The 21,365-nt window shown below is 44.3% G+C and overlaps 1 protein-coding gene across 1 annotated transcript in view; it reads left to right on the forward strand.

The window, feature by feature from the left end:
• LOC122559274 (SLIT-ROBO Rho GTPase-activating protein 3-like) overlaps positions 1–14,983 on the forward strand; it is a 32,876-nt gene extending 17,893 nt beyond the window's left edge. The window contains exon 9 of the mRNA XM_043708655.1: positions 1,642–14,983. Within this exon, the coding sequence (XP_043564590.1) occupies positions 1,642–2,061 (420 nt within the window). The 3' untranslated portion in view covers positions 2,062–14,983. The remainder of the gene's footprint in view (positions 1–1,641) is intronic.
• The last annotated feature ends 6,382 nt before the right edge of the window (positions 14,984–21,365 follow it).

The raw sequence follows: 21,365 nt of genomic DNA on the forward strand, positions 1-21,365 counted from the left end.
AGTGTATTATGGAGCAGAGACTGTTTGTGTTTAATAGGGGATATTTGCTTTTATGTTGATTGCTATCTGCACAATTCAAAAAGGTAGTGCACAACATTTGTGTCCACAATTGTTTACCAGATTAGATGAAACGGCGTATGGGTATGCTACCTTGAGTAATTAGAATTGAACCAGATTCAGTTAAGACTAAGTGACACATCAGATGGAGTATTAACTCATCAGTCATTAGGTACATTGCATTAGTGCCTTTGGCCAGCCCTTAAATTCTCAATATTACTATTACAGGCTCTCGTGAATGAAAAGGGATCAGAACCAACCATCACGTGAATGGAACGCGATGCTTAGGGGAGCAGTGAGAAGTTTTGAGAGACAACTGATGACTTTTAGACATGGGTTCTGTACAAAAATGTAATGCACTTTCGCGAACTAAAGGCTATGGAAGAGAGGGCAGTCCATTGCACCTTTTAGGGTTGTCAGATATTGCCAACCTATTGTGACAAAGCAAGGCTGGACCCCAACATATGCAGCAGCTAGGGCAAGCAAATAATTGACCCAGGAAGAGTACATAACATGTGTGAGGACTGGCACGTGTGGAATGAAACTTGTCAGCAGGTTGAACTAAACCCAGCACCCATCTTCCCGATTCTCCCTAGACCCGAATATGATTAGGCTCCTGGCTTCCAAAGGCGGCCAACTGAGGTGTTGGTAGGAGATCTAAGCAATGGTTAGTGAGGCATTATAGCCAACATCCAAACAGCACAGTGTGAGCCTGAGAGAGGACACAAAGCCTGGTCCCCATGTTCACCCTGCTGCCACTGGCCAAAGAATCTCAACGTTGTCTCAGAAACCCAGAAGAGGTGCATCCATACTCTCTCACTTGTCTGACCAGTCACTGTGCTACTGGGATCCTGTGCTACCAAAACCCACCAAGTATTGAGTCTGTGGGTGAAATGTCACAGTGGATCTTGCCAACTAGATATGTTCATATACCTTTCATCATCCATCCAGCCATTCCACCTCCAACTATCCCTTGCCTCCACATAACCACCTTCAAGTGCTTAAAGAATTGAGAATCTTAGTGCTGTTCCTATCTGCACCATGTAGGATAGGTACCCAATTAGATACAGACTCTAGGTCACCTGATTGAATAAATGATTCTTAACTATTGGCCAAATAGCACTTTCTCCCTGTTTATAACACACACTGTTATAAAAACAATCAAATGGCTTAATGATTACACTCCACTAGATTTTTTTCTTCGTAGCATCCAAGACATGAATCCTATTGTCTAAAAACTCCTGAAGGGTTGGCATCCCAACACTGTTACCATTCCCTAGAATCAGTCTCATGGGGGTTTGGGGGGGAGCGGGGTTGCTGTTGGTGGAGGCCTCTCTACAAGGTACACTGGCTATCGCATGTTATCATGTACCTTGTCCTGTATATTCTGTACTCAATAAATGTAAATGCTCGATAAACTGCTTGTAACCAAAAGACATGCAATAAAATTTGTTTTGGGGGAAAAAAGGAGCTTTTTTTTTTTTTCGAACGTTTTCCTGGACGTGGGAATGTTTCATTTATTCTTTTTTCTTTAGTTTTGGCGCTGCTACTGAAGAATAATTTTCAGTTTTGTTTCTGGCCCAGGACATTGAGAAGACCATGAGCACGGCGCTCAATGAGCTGCGTGAACTGGAGAGGCAGAACACGGCGAAGCAAGCCCCCGACGTAGTGCTCGACACCCTGGAGCAGATGAAGAACCCGCAGTCGAGTGCCGTCAACTCTGAGCCCGCCAGCCCGCTCCATACCATTGTCATCCGTGACCCCGACGCCGCCATGAGGCGCAGCTCCAGCTCATCCAGCGAGATGATGACCACCTTCAAGCCGGCCCTGTCGGCCAGGCTGGCGGGGTCACAGCTCCGGCCCCCGCCGACAAGGCCCGCTAGGCCTGTGATCCAGCACCGCTCCAGCAGCAGCGGCAGCAGCTCTGGGCTGGGCAGCCCTGCCCTTACCCCCACTGAGAAGGTCTTTCCCAATGGCGCGTCGGACAAGTCGGGCACCATGTGACCTGAGCCGGCCTGGCATCTCTCCCCCTCTCTCACCCGCGACGGAGGAGGCCGCTTGGGCCTACTTGGCTGGGAGGGCCTTGAGCCTAACTTCCAGTCTGGAGCACTACCTGGATGCAGGAAGGAAGCCTTGCAAGATTAGAACTGCTTTATCCCCTTCCTTTTTTTAAGAGAAATTATATATATATATACTTGAAGTAAAAGTGCAGCAGTTATTTCTCCTAGTGAAACGAGGGTTGCCCGTAGCAACAAGTCAGCACTGGAAAATATATCCACATATAAATAGATATATAATATAAAGAAAAGGACTCCATTTCAGGGTTACCTCGGACACCGACCCTTTCTTCTGTGAGCTCAGGCAAGCTGCCATCCAAGCAATACGAGGAAGACATGAGGAAAAGAAAAAGGTGCATGCATTGTCGCGGCTCGCTGTTTGGCCGTGATTGAAGAAGCTTGGCCACGTGGGCCAGGAGTTTGGCCTTTAGCTCTGTCAGGAGCCCACTCGTCTGACTGTTGAGGTTCCAGGCTCCTCCTGCACCTGGGATTGACGTCTATGTACATAGAGGAGGACAAAACAAAACCTCAGTCCTGCTGCTGCTTCAGTGAGCGGAGGCAAAGTATAAATATTGTAGCACACTATTTCAATTCAATAATTAATAAATAATGCAGTTGTTACTCAATGCAGCATAACATAACAATAATATGGAAATTAGGCAGAGTCTGTGGTTAAAATATGTAGTTTAACTTATCCTACTTCTTTTTGTGAAGCAATTAATCAATGTAGTATTCCTTTTGTAAGAAACTGTTTTCGATGTACAAAGTGTTACTAAAACAGGCAGAGGGACTACATGACATTTAATGTGAAATCCCATCATCTCGTTTGACAAATGCACATTGTCATTATGGTTCTTGGTTTCATTTGGTTCTGTATATGCTGGAGTGGGAGGGTGTGCTATTTTGGGGAGTGGGGATTGATTGTTGCTGTTTGGCTAACCCCAGCTGTTGTGGGTGTCCACTGTCAAAGGTGAAAGGTAACAGGACACCTTCAATGCCAACCCCAACTTCAGTACTGAAACAACAAATTACATTACAAACTCTGTACACATAATGCGTAAAGACTACAAGGTGGCAAATTTTGATATGGATAGGTAGAAAATGATCTGTGGCTGGTGACTGATTTTTCCACATCACGAATGTGCGACAAAGGAGCGTCCTTCAATTTGTGTTTCTCTATTCAAGCTGGGACGGCGATACGACTGTGTTCTGAACGTTTGGGGAGTTTGTTCCCAAGAATAGACTCCTATTGGGAGTGATTGTTGGTCCTCCGCTATCTCATTCAACTCCCTTCCTGGACAGCGAGTGAATTGGGATGGACAGTTAGACTGTGAAGACTGTCGTTTTCCATTGGCTTTGTGTGTGTGTGTCCGCTCGCGCGCAGTGAGTGGTACTACTAATGATACCCTAACCCCCCTCCTGTCACCCAAGAGACACAGGCCAAGGGTACTGCTGAACTTGGGTACCTCAGCACCATTACTCCAAATCTGAGATTTGCTGAACCGCTGCACTGACCATGTCTGACTTTAGCTGCGCAGGATGTGTCAGTGATATATTGTAAGTAATCAAATTGAAGCCAAGCTTTTTAGAGTTACTTGAAAAGCATCTTATTTAAAACAATTCCACCACCGGATGTAGACATCACTGGCTTGGCCAGAATTTATTGCCCATCCCTAATTGCTTTGGAGAACGTGACAGTGAGCTGCCTTCTTGAGACCACACGTTGTGGATAGACCCGTAATGCCATTAAGGAGGGAATTTCAGGTTTTGATCCAGTGACAAGTGAAGGAACAACAGAGGGGGTACTTTCAGATGGTGGTATTCTGATGTATCTGTTGCTTTTGGTAGAGGGAAGAAGCCTTGGTGAGTTGCTGCTATACATTCTAAAGTTGGTGCACACTGCTGTTACTCAGTGTCAATGGTAGAAGGTTGATGGATGGGGTACCAGCTAAGCAGGCAGATTTGTCCTGGACAACATTGAACTTCTTGAATGTGTCAGATCTACAGTCAATTGTTGCACCAAGACAAATGGAAATCTGGAACTCTCTCCACCCACAAAAGGTATGGATAATGGGAGCAATGAACATTCGAACGGAGATGAATGGATTTTTGTTAGCTTGTGTTCCGGAATCAAGACAAGTTGAAGGAGTCAAAATACAAATTGATGGTGATGTAGTGGAATAGATTGAATGAGGCTGAATGGTGACCTCCTGTTCCTATGTTGTTAGCTGCTACCAGTTGAAGCATTTCCTGTAGACCGTGGCTGGAACTTCAATTTTGTAAAAGGCATCTCATGCTGCTGGAGAGAACTGGTTTCTCTCAGCTTGATTTTTCAGAGGGTTTCTTGTGTCATGGTAGTGTGCCTACCTGTAGGCCTGGTTTGAATTCCATCTGCTCTAGAGACGTGCCTTAACACATCTGAAGTGACTGACTAAAAATATTTAATTCATTTTATTTTCATCTGAGAGCCAACAATGAGCTGCTTCTCACCACCATCCACCATTAGCATTGAGCAAATGAGCTTTCCCTGCATTGCCAGGAGCATGATTCTGAATGATTGTTGCTTTGTCCCATAACAAGGTCACAGTACTGATCCAGTACTTCACTCCCTTCACCCCCAATGACTATGGGCATTTTAACATTGTAAAAACACCTCACAGTGTTCGCCAATAACATAAACAGACAATATTTGACACTGCACTGCAGAAAGAGATACTAGGACATTTTGACCAAAAACTTGGTCAGAGAGAGAGGTTTTGAGGAATGCCTTTGAAAAGGAGAGAGAGATGGCAGACATAATCAGGGAGGGATCTCCCTGAACATCACAGGGCTCTTCCTCCTGACTCCCTTTCATTTGTCTAAGAGACTTAAGAGGCAATGTATTGCACGAGGGGTTGGCACCCTAGTTGTAAATATTCCTGGAGATTTGATCCTATCACCTCCCTGCTGTCAACAGCCTCTCCCTCACACTCCCACCCTGAAACCGTGCCACCTTCCCATCTCAGTTGAAAATGAACTTTTTTGTCATTCAACCAAGATATCTGCTCCCTGGATCTCCTCAGACCTGAAGATTAATCCTGGTTCACTAGAAATGCCAGGACAATCCCAATGGATCAGTAAGCCATGCCGCGCGTGCGAACAGTTTTGTGCCCTGCCTCCCAGTCTCCTGTGGTGTACTTGTGGGAATGCCCATCACACTCCCCTCCCCCTCACCCTCGGACCACACTCTTGTCACGTGACAGGTCAGGGATCTGAGCCATTGCCATTCATATTGGAAGTGCCCTCCCTGCTTTTACTTCCTCTGTAGGTTAGCAGGGACAACCTGGAGGCAACTGGCTGAACTTACAGCTTCAACCAGGAGGAGCTACATTGAAGACTGGTGGGCCTACAATAGGCTCTGTGGAACCCTGGCTGATGCTTTTCTGTCCTGCTCTTGTCGGCCCCTGCCTTCATCTGTCTGAACTTTAAAGTCTGCAAATCTGAGTTGACGCACAGGGCCAATGGTGGAATGAGATCAAGCATTGTTATTACAAGAGGTGCATGCAGTGCCTGCTGTATTAGTTTAGAAAGATAGTAAGTGGGGCTGGTGTGGCCTGTGTGTCTGAAACATGCACTTTGATATACAAATGTAGAAGATAACACCTCTTTTTAAGGCCATATGGTGCAAAACATGAGGTTCCACCAGAGTCACCTGACAGTAGCTCAGTAAAAACTGGCATCAGCGGATTGTGCTTTGTATGTATGACTCTCTTTCCATTGGACAGCGCATACAGCTGTTCCGTCTCTTGACGGAGCTCCTGTTATGGGTCAAACCGTCAGCCTGTACAGAGCACTGAGGTAATATTCTCTCAATTTTGTGGATCTTTAGGTGAGTTTCTGAAGTTACTTGAGTGCGTTGGACTCTATCAACGGTATGGCAGTATAAATCTGTTTCTGTAACTTGGTGCTCAGTTGACAAAAACATCCCCATCCAAAGTGTGTGTAAGAGAGAGACATACACATTTCTATTAGGGTGGGCCACTGGACCCCAAAATGGATAGTGTGACAGAGTGGTCAGCCTGACCTGAACACCCCCACCCCCCCTCCTCCCCACCTGACTGCTATGTTCGAGCAGGTAGTAAAGAAGCCAACATTTTCCATTCTCGATCAAGCCTGTTTTGAGATAGAGAAACATAAAATTGATCCTGGATCCTTGAGCATAAATTGTGAGAGGAGGATGCGTGGATCAACCAGACAGCCAAAGTACTGCAGATGCTGGTGATCTGAGCTAAAAACAGAAACTGTTCCTCTCTCTCCACAGATGCTGCCAGAGCTGCTGAGGTTTCACAACAAAGTAAATGTTCCGAGTTGCTGTCCTTTCATCAGCAGTAGAAAATATTAAGAGACGTAACATTTGTTTAAATAAGCACAGCCCATGGAAAAAGCGAGGGGGGGGGGGGTGGGGGGAGATAAAAGATATCATTCAGCAGCCTATTTCTAGAGAGGGTGGGAATGTACAAGGGCATTTTTAATACTGATCAACAGCGCTGGGGGCTCCTTCAAATTGTGAAAGATCCCACAATGTACTCAGACACCAGTTTTCAAACAAACCTGCACAAATCATCAAACCTGCTCAGGTCTCTGCTGTTAACATAGCAGAGCGTCAGTAACCGCTGTCCCAGACATTGAATATTTTTTTTGTCCCCATCCCCACTGAACTTCCACAGATGCCGACTCCTGCTGGAGTGTGATCCAACTGGAATGGATTTTTACTGGGATGGGATCCCAAGGGGGTTAATTCCTCCTGGGATACGGTTCCTTGGTGGTGACTCTTACATGGTCCAGGAGTTTCAGCTCCTAACCCAGATGACCATACATGAACGCAGACAACGGTGTACCCAACGAGGGGGGGAGGGTGGAGAGTGATGGCACAGCTTCCCACCTGCTTCAACCACTAACCTGCTCTGTGGCTGCTGGTGACAGACCTATAAAAACAGTAATCTTCAATCCTTTACATTGCCCTTCTGTCCCCGTAGTGTCAGGCAGTATCCAAAGAACCTGGACAACTGCACTCATGATGAAGTCTTGCAGGTGGGTTAGTAATGGAGCCTGTGAATACGTAATTGCCTGAATTCAATTGGCAATGCGAGCCTTTTTAGGTGGAGACTCATTGATGCCGATTTGTAGCTTCGGTCTGAATCTGCTCATTGTTAACATCACCCAGCATCATTTCAACTGACATCTCGTTTGAAATCTGTAGTGCAGCAATTGATGAATTGACCGGAAAGAAGAGAAGCTGGCATTAATCTCCTCCTTCAAGGGCTGTTTTTAAATAGGGTTGTTCACTGTTCTGAACCCTTTTCCATGCAGGTTGGTTGGCAACCACATTCAGGGCAATTCGCAAAAGAACCAAGGGAGAGGAGGAGGAAATCAATTTTGTTTTAATGTTGAGAGTTGTTCAAATCTGGGCTATACTGCCTGAAGGATGTGGTGGGTGTAGATTCAATAGGAATTTTGGGAAATTGGCCTTGTATTAAAAGTGAAAACATTCAGAACCAAGTGAAAAGTGTAGATGAAGGGATTGGGATTTTTTGAGGAATTGGCATTTTGAAAGATCTCTATCTGTGCCATGAACGTGACTGAAAATATACGTACATATAATACAGAACCAATATCTGGGGCTATACTTGGCATTCATTGAGGTAGTTAAAGCTGATCAAATCTAATCACCTTGGCATGAAACCACCGATGTTCGTTAGAGAAGATAAGGAGTCTGATTGGGAATCATCAATGAATTCGATGAAACTTGAACTCGATGCTTCAGAAAGGGGGAAGATAAATACTGAGATTGTTCCAATATCAAACAGTTTGAGTAAGGGAAACTATTTTTTTTTAAACTTAGGGTCAGATGGCATAAATTTGACATTAGTAGAATGTAAGGGAGAATTCAGATGGAGAGCAGGAAGTATTTGTTCACTAAGTCAGTTAATAAACACCTCCAAGACTCTTCCTTGCAGTATTCTTTCAGAAGAATTTTTTTTTAAAGTTTGGGTTTAAAACATAGCTTCTTTTAAGAAAGTGAGGTAGCTGAAGGGATGGAAATCTGTGGGAGAGCAAGGATACTGGGCAGATTGAGCTGAAACACCTTTTTTTAAAAAAATCTGGAATGTTATATTCTCACAGGAAACCTTGGACACTGCAGCCAAGGGTTCCTAGAACCACCCAAGATGAGATCAACTAAACCACACGGACTTGGCCAGTATTTGGGGAGAATCTTTCCAATCAGAAAGACTCCATTCCACACTGATCATTGTTTTTACCAACCAGAGTTCTGAAGTGATCACAGGAGATGTTTTGAGCTCTCCAGGGAAGAAAACCACCTTTATTTCAATTAATTGACAGAAGCAGGGATCTCTGGCATGGCTAGAATTTCTTGCCCAATGTGATCTGCTAACAAAGTGGTGGGAGGTCAACCTCTTGAGATGCAGTTTTGACACAGCTAAGTGTCTTACTGTGCTACCTCAGGCAGTTGACCCAGATGGGTGTAAGACTGGAATCACCTAAAGGCCAAACTGAGGAAAAACAACAGGTTTCCTTCTCTAATGGACATCAGTGACCCAATTGGATTTTTGGACTAATTCATGATCCATTTAATGGAAACTGCCTCTTTTTTTCAGAAAAGAATTAATTCAGGTTCTTGAAACTGCCTCAGTGGAAATTGAGCTCACTTATACCTGGATTGTTGATCTAGGCTATTTGGTAGATCCTTCTACAATAGCACTACAATGTCCATTAGCCATGTCATTGCCATTCTCATATGTATGGGGGGAGGTGGGAAACTACCAAAGGATGATGTTCCACAAAACAAGCATTCTTTCTCACAGGCAAGCTGCCTTGGAGTTTTCTCTTGCCTGTTGTAGTCTCGTACATAGTGTTCATAGCAGTCGAAAATATGCTGTAAATTATATCTAACAAACAATTGACTGTTTTCAAACTGAGAGGAGATAGAATTAGTCGATTCCGCTCACCAAGATTTTGCACTTAGTAGCTAAGTAGCTTGTTGTTAATCACAATGCAAATGTCTAACTTGTAAACGGTAAATGATGTAGTGACTGTATGGAGTGATGTCCCTCTACATACATGGAGGTTAACAGTAATCTCACCTCTGTGTTAATTAAACTATGTTGGTTTCTAATTTATTTTTTTAAAATATCCTTTGGACATGGACATGTTATCCTTTTGGAAATGTAAATGGATGATTTTTTTTTCTCTCTCTCTCTAAGAAGATTGTTCATATTCTGTGTTATATAAAAAGAGTTGTTGTCGGTCTTTGTTTTGTATTACGTGTGAAACAGACTTGCTTTTTTTTTAATTGCTTGTCTACATTTCTCCACCTTCCCAATGCTCAACCCTGTTCTGTCCAAGTCTCACTGTATTACGACTAGAGTCAAAGTCTGAGGGGGATAAAAACCTTGGGCCTTTTTTCTCCCGTGTATCCGGAATTCATTTTTGTGTTTCGTCGAATGCTAGAGCTGGCACACGAGCAGAGAGCAGGTTGCTTTTCTCAATTTGCAGGTCATCGCATCCCTTAGGCCTTCACAGTAAACTCACCATTGAAAGATGAGGCTTTAGAATAATCTGAACACCTTGTACCTGGGAAGATGATAGGTCTTGGCATGAACAGCAGAAACAATTTAATGTTTGTGTTTATTTCTGCCACAGCCTCATCCTACAGCTTTGCCCTCTCCATTCCCCACAAATAACTCTTTCCAGGTCATTAAGATTATGATCTTAACAAACTGACCAATCCAATACTGGACTGAGCCAAACAGCCCAACTATCACCAACAGGTTAGGTGGAATGGCAATTCTAAGTTGTCTATAGTATCAAGGGATGTACAGGCTAAATGGTAGATCAGCCAGGGGAAATGCGGGATTATAGGATCTGGGCTGGGGAAATGGGTCTGGTGGGATGCTTTTCAGAGGGGTGGTGTGGAATTGATGAGCTGAATGGCCTGCTTTCACCCTTGCATCCGATGGTTACACAGTATTCATTCTCCAGTATCTGTGACAACAGGCAACAGCTGTTTCCAACAGCTCTTTGAACATAGCCATTTCCACTCTGAATTTTTCCCACTTCAACCTATGCTCCACAGGAGCTGCATGGATGGGCAATGATTACAAAGACACATACCTCAATACAACAGTCCTTTATTTTCTTTCATGCAGCATCAATCAATGTTGGAGAGGCGAGGCTGCAAACAGTTTAGTCTTGAGTTTCAATTCCACAAGACAGAGGACTGTGAGTCTGTGTGTGTGTGAGAGAGAGAGAGAGAGACTCTGAACTTGATTGAGGGGTTTGGGGGGGGGGGGGGGGGTATTGTCACCCCTGAAGATGGTAGGACTGGTCTTTAGGCCATTGTGTGTAACCACAAGATCATGTGATGCTTTATGATACACACACATCTTTACGTGGAACATCTTTTTTGCAGAAATTTTCTGACTCTTTAATATTCTCTTTAAATATTTAGGCTGTTTCACTCCATCTGCAACACTCCGGTCTGTACTAGAGGTAGCAGTGACAAGCCTTTGATTGGTATTTACTGTAAGGAACATTCTACCTTGTATCCAATCTGTAATATATTGATCTGGGAGTGCTCGATGCTGCTATCACAGAAGAAGTGTTCCATTCCAGTCTACTCTCTGTCAAACCTATGTCATGAAGATGAAATCTGCTTTCCTGCTCATGTTTGCATGTCCTTCTGCTCTGTCATTTATGATCATTGTTCATTCCTAGTCAAGCATGTCTAAGGCAAGCAAAGAGTAGGGTTTCTTTGTGAGTCAATGGAAATATGTAGGGCAGCGAGCAGCTAGACTGTCAGTATACATTGCTGCTGGGAGGCTGCCTGAAGAACAGATCAAATTGATGGTACCTACTTGTTGCTGGAACCAAGTTTTGCCCTTCTCGTTCTCCTTGATGAAAGAACCAGGAAGCAGATGAGAGTGTGTACTCAGCTGGAATGTACTACCTGAAACACCACTGGAAACAGATTCAGCTGTGACTTTCAAATAGGTGATACACTTGAAAAAGAAGCAATAGCAAGGCTCTGACGAAGAGGAATAGGTAAGGAATCATTTAACAGCTTTCTCAAAGAAAAGGCCTATACAAATGGGCCAAATGGCCTCCAATGCTGGGTCTTTATGGGTTTTGCAATGCTGTGCACAAGCACAGAATGGTTTCAACACAGAAAGAGTCCATTCAGCCCCACTGTCTCTGTACTGGCTCCTCATGTAACAGCCATTCTTCTAGCACATTCTCCCTCTTTGGACAACATTCCCTTTTAAAAACCTCAATTGCATCTGAATCCAACTAGTTTTTGGGCAGAGTATTCCAGACCTGAACCACTCGATGGGTGAGAAAAAGCCCCTTGTATTTATTATTCCTTCACAAGAGGTGGGCCGGCACTGATTAACCACCCCATTTCACTTTTACGTATTTTTTCACCAATTACATTAAATCTATGCACGCTCATTTCCAATCCTTCGGAAGTGGGAACAGTTTCTCTTCCTCCTGTCCTGTATAGACCCTCATGATTTGAACACCTCAGTCCAATCTCCTTTTCACTTGTTCAAGCAGAATGGTGCTAACTGCTCCGACCACTCTTCATAACTGAAGGTTCCTCATTTTTCTGAATCTTTTCTGCATTCCAATACCTTTATGTCCTTAAAGTGTGGCACCCGGAATTGGGTGAAATACTACAGACGAGGCTAAACTAATGTCTTCTACAAGTTGAACATTTACATCCTATCTTGTCCCCCTAAGCCCCTATTCAAGAACAGCTTCTTCCCACCTGTTATTAGACTTCTGAATGGACCTCTCAAATTTAATGTTGATCTCGTTCTTTGTACACCATCTCTGCAGCCGTAATATTGTGTTTCTTGCTCTGTTGCACCCGCATGCACTTTGCATGATATACTGCATGCAAAACAGAACTTTTCACTGTACCTAGGTACATGTGACGATAATTAATCAAATCTATTAATAAGGCTTTGGATGTCCTATACTTTTATTCGCTGCTCTCTCAAACTGACTGCTTCTGTGGTTTAAATACATCTATGCCGAGGAATGTTTATAACTATAAGCACGGTTGTTGAATTGATATATTCACAAACCAGTAATGCTCAATCGACCTCAGTAGCTACTGAAGAGGGCAAGGCACTTACATCATCCGTCCTATACTTCTGTGAGTTCCTTTTCACATTTAGTGAACTTATTGAAGCTGCACATGGAAGGAGAAAAGGAGAAGTGATCTGGCAAACAACATCCAACACCCCTCTCATTATTCTGTTTCTTGTGTTTGGCCCTTAGCAAGGTCTTGGTTCAAAAAAAAAAGCAGCAAGGAGCATTTGAATGAAACTGGATTGAAGGAATCATCTGTCACAAGGGCTTGCATCCAACACACAGCACAAGTGGTTATGGATCACAGCAATTTTCCCAGTGCCTACAATCCTACAGTCCTGAATGGTCCATGAGCGAATTCCAGTTATTTGGAATCAGTGAGGAGTAAAACCAAGATGCATTCTCAATTCCCAACTGGGCAAAGAAATCACAACCACTTCCCCAGAGCTGAGCTGTTCTCCCTCCCTCATTATGTCACTAGTTACCATACCAATGACTAATGTGCAAGCCTTAAAGGTTCCTCTGCTGTTTCCTGCAACCACTTGCAGTGTGGGCTTGGCCACTGAGCACTAGACTCCCAGTAGGCAATGCAGACCTAAAATGGGACTAAATTCCAATTCTTTCTCTATTTGTCCTTTCCATAAGGGAGATCCAAGGCTCTAATTTGAATGTTGACTCAAAAAAGCTTGAATCCTGTTTTATACTTTCAGTCAATCTTGTCATTTCCTTCCTAAGAGAGCCCAGCATTGAGCATGGACATTGTCATTATTTTTAATCGTCTTGCTGAGGAACATACCTGAGGAAGGTGGGACTTGAATGTGGATTTTCTAGCCATTACCACTGTGCCAAAACACCCTGCATAGATGTCATGGTCTGATACTTTATCAGTTCAGCAATGAATTGGGAGTTTAGTGAAATGAGTCTCCTGGGGTCAATGATGGACCAGTTTCCATTACAAACTCTAGAAAGCAGGAACTTGGATTCAAGTTCCCCTTTTACCCCTCTGCAGCCTTTCTTCTCTCTCTCTCTCTCGCGCGCTCTCTCTCTCTCAACATTAACTAATGCAGTTTGCAAAGTCAGGCATTTGTGAGATTTCCATTAATACTCTGGGTCTTCAGCACATAATATAGGCGGATGTTACCGTGCAACACCAGGGGAGTGCTATCTTTTAGTTGAGGCACTAAATGTTGGTCTTAACGTATCTCACATGAGAGTGTAAAATAATAACCCATGGCACGAGTTGAAGAAGACCATGTTCGTTGTCAGTTACTCAACCAGCACCACTGAATACACCAAAAACATGCCCTTGGTTTTCTAGCCGTTATCACCAAACCAGCTTCTATTTGACCAACTCTTCCTGGGAAATCAGACTGGTGAGGTAATCATATATGGTCATGTTATCATGCCATTTGGGAAAAGGATCTTTCTCATCAGCTTTCTGATGTTTCAAAGTGCCCAGATCACCAGGTGAAGTGGCCCGCTGAATTCCCAAAATACAACAATTCTTTCATTTATGTAGCACCTTTATCATGTTTTGTCCAAAGGTGATATTAAAAATACCATGACTGTTGTGAATGACATAAATGCGACAACTGTTCTGGGTGGGGTGGGGGGGGGTAGTTGCGCCCCACAAATATCACAAATTGTTATTTTTAATGATATCCATTCCTGTCACAACACTCTGCCCATCGTTCCCATCAGTTTTTCCTTCCCTTGCACTTCTGTTAAGATGAAGACAGAACATACATTTCTTAACGCCTTCCGTGACCTCCGGTGGTCAGGAAGCACTTCACACTCAATTAAATACTTTTGAAGTGTAGTCCCCTATTGGGACATAGGAAAATGCGACAGCCAATTTGTGCACAGCAAAGTCCTCCAAACACCAATTAAGTATGTAAACATATAACTGTTTTAGTGATGTCAATTGAGTGTAGGCTAGGATGCAAGGTAGAACTCCTGTGTTCTTCTGCAAAACGTGCTGTTTATTCTTTCAGATTCAACTTAGAGAGCCTTGATTTTGTATCTCATCTGAAAGCACTCCATCAGTACTGAAATGAAGCCCTAATTCAAAGGCAAGCTGTGTTATTTGCAAATGTCCATGGGTGATATCAGAGCAGATGGTTCCCACTATCTCCACAAACCTGAGAGAACCCAGAAACCAAAGTACTGCATCCTCTAAAAGGCAGTATGTAATCTTTCACCCAGACCGAAAGGTCCCAGGTTACCCACGGCCATCCACAGCAAGTCTGTCTCACAGTAGTTTATTGAAGATGTGAATTATTCCCACAGCCATGTGTGTGGTTGGGATTGAAGGTCCCCTTCTATATAATGGCACTGCACTTTTGCAACCTGAATTGTATATTTTGTAAAATAAGACATGTATAGGACAACAAGAGAATTAACAGATCCCCAAGGTGGTATATGGCGTTACCCTTCCTGATTGGATAGCCCTATAGCACCGAGCTCTGTGATTGGTTGGTTCTCACTGTTACCAGGCAGCTGCAGGGCTTGTGATAGGCTGTCCTTTTTAGTGATGTTTGATGCTGATCTTCTGACTGGATTGTTATTTGTACTGTCTGATGATGTCATTGATGGTAGAGCATCTGATTGGATCTTCTGTGATGTAACTTGATGTCATCTGCACCAATCCGTTGATCAGAGAGGACATTAATTCTCACTAATCAAATAAAATGGCTTCCCTTTCCATTGGACCTGGTGTGTGGCTGATTTATTTTTTCCTCATTTTGAGACATTTCAGTTGTTGTCTGATTTCAGTGTAAATGCTGACGATTATGTCAGGCAATTATCTGGTCACAGCCAATTTACAAATGGCCACAAACCCCCAGCTCAGGGAAAGAGATCTCAGCAACAGTCTCAAGGCCTGAACATGTTCAGACGTTCGTCCAGGCATGTATAGTCATGGGGGGGGGGGCTGCAAAAGGCCCATCTCGATGACCCACTTCAGAGAAGAGTTATCCAGTTTTCACTGTTTGTGTTAACATATAAAAGGGGGGGGATAAACTGGACACAGCAGATTGTTGGTGTTATTGGAATTTAAATCCAATTGATATGAAGACCGGGGTAAACAGTGTTCCTGAAACAGATGGAAGTACTCAGGGATATTGGCCCAGACTGAGGTACACAGGGTTCCCGGCTCAGACTGAGGTACACAGGCTTCCCAGCCCAGACTGAGGTACACAGGCTTCCCATTCCAGACTGAGGTACACAGGCTTCCCAGCCCAGCCTGAGGTACACAGGCTTCCCAGCCCAGACTGAGGTACACAGGCTTCCCATTCCAGACTGAAGTACACAGGGTTCGCAGCCCAGAGGTACACAGGCTTCCCATTCCAGACTGAGGTACACAGGTTTCCCATTCCAGACTGAGGTAGACTGAGGTACACAGGCTTCCCAGCCCAGACTGAGGTACACAGGCTTCCCATTCCAGACTGAGGTACACAGGCTTCCCATTCCAGACTGAGGTACACAGGTTTCCCATTCCAGCCTGAGGTACACAGGCTTCCCAGCCCAGCCTGAGGTACACAGGGTTCCCATTCCAGACTGAAGTACACAGGGTTCGCAGCCCAGACTGAGGTACACAGGCTTCCCATTCCAGACTGAGGTACACAGGCTTCCCATTCCAGACTGAGGTACACAGGCTTCCCAGCCCAGACTGAAGTACACAGGGTTCCCATTCCCATTCCAAACTGAGGTACACAAGGTTCCCAGCTCAGACTGAGGTACACAGGCTTCCCATTCCAGACTGAGGTTCACAGGGTTCCCATTCCAAACTGAGGTACACAGGATTTCGAGCTCAGGCTGAAGTACACAGGGTTCCCAGCTCAGGCTGATGTACACAGTCTTCCCATTTTAGACTGAGAGACACAGGCTTCCCATTCCAGACTGAGGTACACAGGGTTCCCATTCCAACTAAGGTACACAGATTCCCAGCTCAGACTGAGGTACACAGGATTCCCAGCTCAGACTGAGGTACACAGGCTTCCCATTCCAGACTGAGGTACACAGTCTACCCATTTTAGACTGAGGTACACAGGGTTCCCAGCACAAACTGAGGTACACAGGGTTCTCATTCCTGACTGAGGTACACAGGATTCCCAGCTCAGACTGAGGTACACAGGGTTCCCAGCTCAGTATGAGGTACACAGGATTCCCAGCACAAACTGAGGTACACAGAGTTCCCATTCCAGACTGAGGTACACAGGGTTCCCAGCCCAGACTGAGGTACAAAGGCTTCCCATTCCAGACTGAGGTACACAGGATTCCCCTTTCAACTGAAGTACGCAGGATTCCCATTTCAACTCAGGTACACAGGGTTCCCAGCTCAGACTGAGGTACACAGGTTCCCAGCCCAAACTGAGGTACACAGTGTTCTCATTCCAGACTGCGATACACAGGATTCCCAGCCCAGACTGAGGTACACAGTGTTCCCAACCCAGACTGCGGTACACAGGGTTCCCAGCCCAGACTGAGGTACACGGTTTCCAGCATAGACTGAGGTATACAGGGTTCCCATTCCAGACGTTGGAACACAGGGTTCCCAGCTCAGATTGAGGTATATAGGGTTCCCAGCTCAGGCTGAGATACACAGGGTTCCCAGCACAGACTGAGGTACACAAGGTTCCCAGCACAGACTGAGGTACACAGGGTTCCCATTTCAGACTGAGGTATAATGGTTCTCAGCCCAGACTGAGGTACACACGGTTCCCAGCTCAGACAGAGGTACACAGGGTTCCCAGCTCAGACAGAGGTATACAGGGTTCCCAGCTCAGACAGAGGTACACAGGGTTCCCAGCTCAGACTGAAGTGCACAGGGTTCCCAGCTCAGACTGAAGTGCACAGGGTTCCCAGCCCAGACTGAGGTACACAAGGGTTCCCAGCCCAGACTGAGGTACACAAGTTTTCCTGTTTCAGACTGAGGTATACAGGGTTCTCCCAAAGTAAGCCACCAAATTCATCTTCTCAGCCAGGATTGGGCTGAATGCCTGGGCTGAATATCTGGAACCACGGAGAGCTGCTGTGGATTGCCAGCACTTGCCTGATTGCACAACAAATGTTTAGGTGTGATGCCAGCTCCAGGAATGCTTGGGTATCCTGGGAGTTCCTGCAACTATGGCAAGCAGAAGAGAATTGGACTTGCATTGGATGAGGGTGCGCTAGGAGACAACTACGTGAAAATGCGCTAGGTCTTGCTAAGAGAAACCTTCCATGAAACTCAGTTTGCCAAAATGTGGTGAGATTCAGCTAATCATTCCAACATCTACTCTGCAAGTCATTTCAGGATCTTCTGTGTCTCAGCAGGATCACCCTTTGTTCTCCTAAACTCCAATGGATACAGGCCAGCTTTCTCACCCTTTCCTCATAGGATCATCCCACATCCCAGGTACACACAGTTCTTAAGACCATAAGAAACACAAACAGGAGTGGGCCTTTCAGCCCCTAAGCCTGCTCTGCCTTTCAATAGGATCACGACGACCTCATATCCACCTTCCTGCCTTTTCCCTGCAACCCTTCTGATCAAGAATCTATTGATCTCAGCCTTAAATACACACAAGGACTCTAATCCCACACTTCTCTGTGGCAAGAAGTTTCAACCCTCAGAGTTCCTCATCACACATTTTAAGTTGATGCTCCTTTATTCTGAGATTATTCCCTCAGGTCCCAGAGTCTTCCCATGAGGGGAAGCATCCTCTCAGCATTTACCCTGTCAAGCCCCTTAAGAATCCTATATGGTTAATGATAGCACCTCTCAGTCTGCAAAACTCAAGTGAGTAGTGGATGAGTAGGCATGGACGAGTTGGATGGAAGGGTCTGTATCCAAGCAGTACAGCTCTATGACTCTAACATACTACCTCCAAAAGCGTGGGCTCTTATCTTATGACTTAACCTTTTATGAGGTACCTTGTCAAATGCCTTCTGAAAATCTAAATACAACACATCTCCTTGTTTCCCTCTATCCACTCCATTTGTGACTTGCTCAAAATTCTTTAATAAATTAGTCAGTTACTTTGGCCTCTTTCCTTTATATATATATCAGTTTTTAAACTCCTCACTAGTTGTCTCATTGTTTATTTTCTCTCTCTTTATTATCTTTTTACTGCTTTGCTAGATTCTGCATTATTCCCAGTCACTGACTGGCTATCATTGGCTTTTGCCTTCATGTATGCTTTTTTTTCAACTTTATACTCTCCTTAAATTTCTTGGTTGTTGGTTTATCCCTCTCTTAGAATCTTTCCTCCTTACTGGGATGTATTTCTGCTGAGAGTCATGAATTACCTCCTTAAATGTCCACCACTGCCTGCTTAATGCCATTCATAGAAGCATAAAATCCATAGAGTGTGGAAGCAGACCATTTGACCTATTAAGTTCACACCGACCCTCCGAAGAGCATACCATTCAGATCACCCCCTGCATTTCCCGCGGCTAATCCACCTAGCCTGCACATCCCTGGAAATTACAGGACAATTTAGCATTGCCAATCCACTTAAACTATGGACTATCCCTGCTAATCTATCTGCTCACTTCACTTCAGCTAACTCTCTCCTCATTTCATTGTAATTCCCTTTACTTAAATTAAAAACAGTTCTTTCTGAGCCAAGTTTCTCACTCTTAAATTGAATATTAGGTTCTGTTATGTTATGATCACCACCTCCTAGGGGATCTTTATTCAGAGGTCATTTATTAAACTTGTCACATTACCCATTACCACTTCCAAGATTATCTGTTTCCTAGTTGGCTCCATGACATGTTTCCCGAGTACACTATGTAACTGAGTTATTGTAGCTACCCTTTCCAATGTGATTAACTCAATCAACATGAAGATTAAAGTAACCCATAATTATTACTCCACTATTTTTACATGCTCCTATAATTTGATGATTTATACCCTTGGGAGCCTATACATTACTGCTACTAAAGTTTTCTTTCCCTTGCTGTTTAACTCCACTGAAATGGACTCTACATCATCCAAGCCTAGGTAATCTCTCTCACTGTCCTCATTTCATTTCTTATTAACAGGGCTACCCCACCAACTTTTCCATCTCTCTAGTGTCAAATATCCCTGGATGTTTAGATTCTGGTTTTGATCCCCTTGTAACCATATCTCCATAATGGCTATGACATTATCCCTAACCTTTCCTCGTGTTTGTCTTCTTGCCCTTGATTATCTTTGCATTTTAATGTACTTTCTTTTATTGCCATCCTTCTCTCTGTTTCCCTCAGCACCCTGCTTAGGTTCCCATTCCCCTGCCATCCCAACCACATTAGCAAATACTTGCCTTCGGACATCAGTCCTGATCCTGCCCAGCTGTATCCATCCAGTTTGTATTGGTCCCACCTCCCCCAGAACTGGTCTTAATGTCCCAAGAATTTGAGATCCTCCCCCTCGTACTATCTTTCCAGCCACAAATTCATCCAGTATATCCTGCTATTTCTACTCTGACTGGCATATGACACTGGCGGTAATCCTGAGATCACTGAGGTTCTAGTTTTCAACTGACTTCCTAATTCCCTACAATTAGCTTTAGGATATCATTTTTTTTCACCTAAGTTTGGGTACTCATGTGTACCAAGACCACTGGCTGTTCACCCTTCCCCTCCAGAATGTCCTGTAGCCACTCTGAGACATCCTTGACCCTGGCACCAGGAAAGCAACGTACCAACTTGGAGTCTTGTTTGTGGCCATAGAAACACTTATCTATTTCCTTTACAACTGAATGTGACTATTGCACTTCCACACTACCTCCTTCGCGTTGTCTCCTGTGCAGCAGAACCAATCATGGGGCAATGAATTTGGCTGTTACTGGTTTCCCCTGAAAAGCCATTTCCCATTAACAGCATCTAAAGTACTATATCTGTTTAACACTGGGTGTTCCTGCATCACTGCTTAGTTCTTTCACTGCCTGGTGGCCATGACTTATCCTTTTGGACTAAACCTCTCTTAAAATCAAATAATACCGATTACTTTGTGGCCCTGCTACTCTCGACCTTGTCAAAACAGTATATAGGAGAAAGAGAAGACTGCAGATGCTGGAGGTCAGAGCTGAAAATGTGTTGCTGGAAACGCGCAGCAGGTCAGGCAGCATCCAAGGAGCAGGAGAATCGACATTTCGGGCATGAGCCCTTCTTCAGGAATCTACAGTATTCAGAAAACAGTATATAGCCTGTACAAACTTTAAATGATAAAATAATGAGTTTACAAACTCTAAGCAATAATATTAATACAGATATTCACTGTCTAGCCTCACCCAATCAGCAGATTCCACTTGCCTTATGACACTTTACTATCCTGACGTCACTTCAACTGTTCAGTGCCTGGATTGATTGAAGATAAAATTGGGCAGCTCCTTCAAACACTTTCCTGTAGCTCCTTGCCACATTCACTCCCTCTCTCTGATGGTCTGTACTGTAGGTGTTTCTTAAGGTCGCACTTTCCCCTTTGAATTAGATTAGATTACTTACAGTGTGGAAACAGGCCCTTCGGCCCAACAAGTCCACACTTCCTGTAGCTCCTTGCCACATTCACTCCCTCTCTCTGATGGTCTGTACTGTAGGTGTTTCTTAAGATCGCACTTTCCCCTTTATGCTCCAAATTTATTTCCAAGACCTTACTTTTACATTAAAAAGCAGAAAGTACTCACCAATGACAGAAATCAAGGGACTGACCCCCCCCCCCCCCTTTCATCTAACTCCCTGTTTCTTTAAACTCCAGTTACTCTCTAATAACAGCACTCCAGATCAGGCAATGTAGCACTGAACCTTCCACAAACAGCTCCTAACCCATTTTACATTTTCTAATCTACCTGTTCAGAGATATTATGACACACCCCTGGAGCTTGAAGGAAAAAATGAGGACTGCAAATGTTGGAGATCAGAGTCAAAGAGTGTGATGCTGGAAAAGCACAGCCAGTCAGGCAGCATCCAAGAAGCAGGAGAATCAACATTTCGGGCATAAGCCCTTCACACCACACGTTTTGACTCTGGTGCTTGAACCCAAGTCTCCTAGTTCAGAGGTAGGGACACTACTACTGCACCATAGGAGTTCTCAATACATTTATATCCTTTCTTAAATAAGAAGAC

This window comes from Chiloscyllium plagiosum, chromosome 18, assembly GCF_004010195.1.
Source record: "Chiloscyllium plagiosum isolate BGI_BamShark_2017 chromosome 18, ASM401019v2, whole genome shotgun sequence".
NCBI lineage: Eukaryota > Metazoa > Chordata > Chondrichthyes > Orectolobiformes > Hemiscylliidae > Chiloscyllium > Chiloscyllium plagiosum.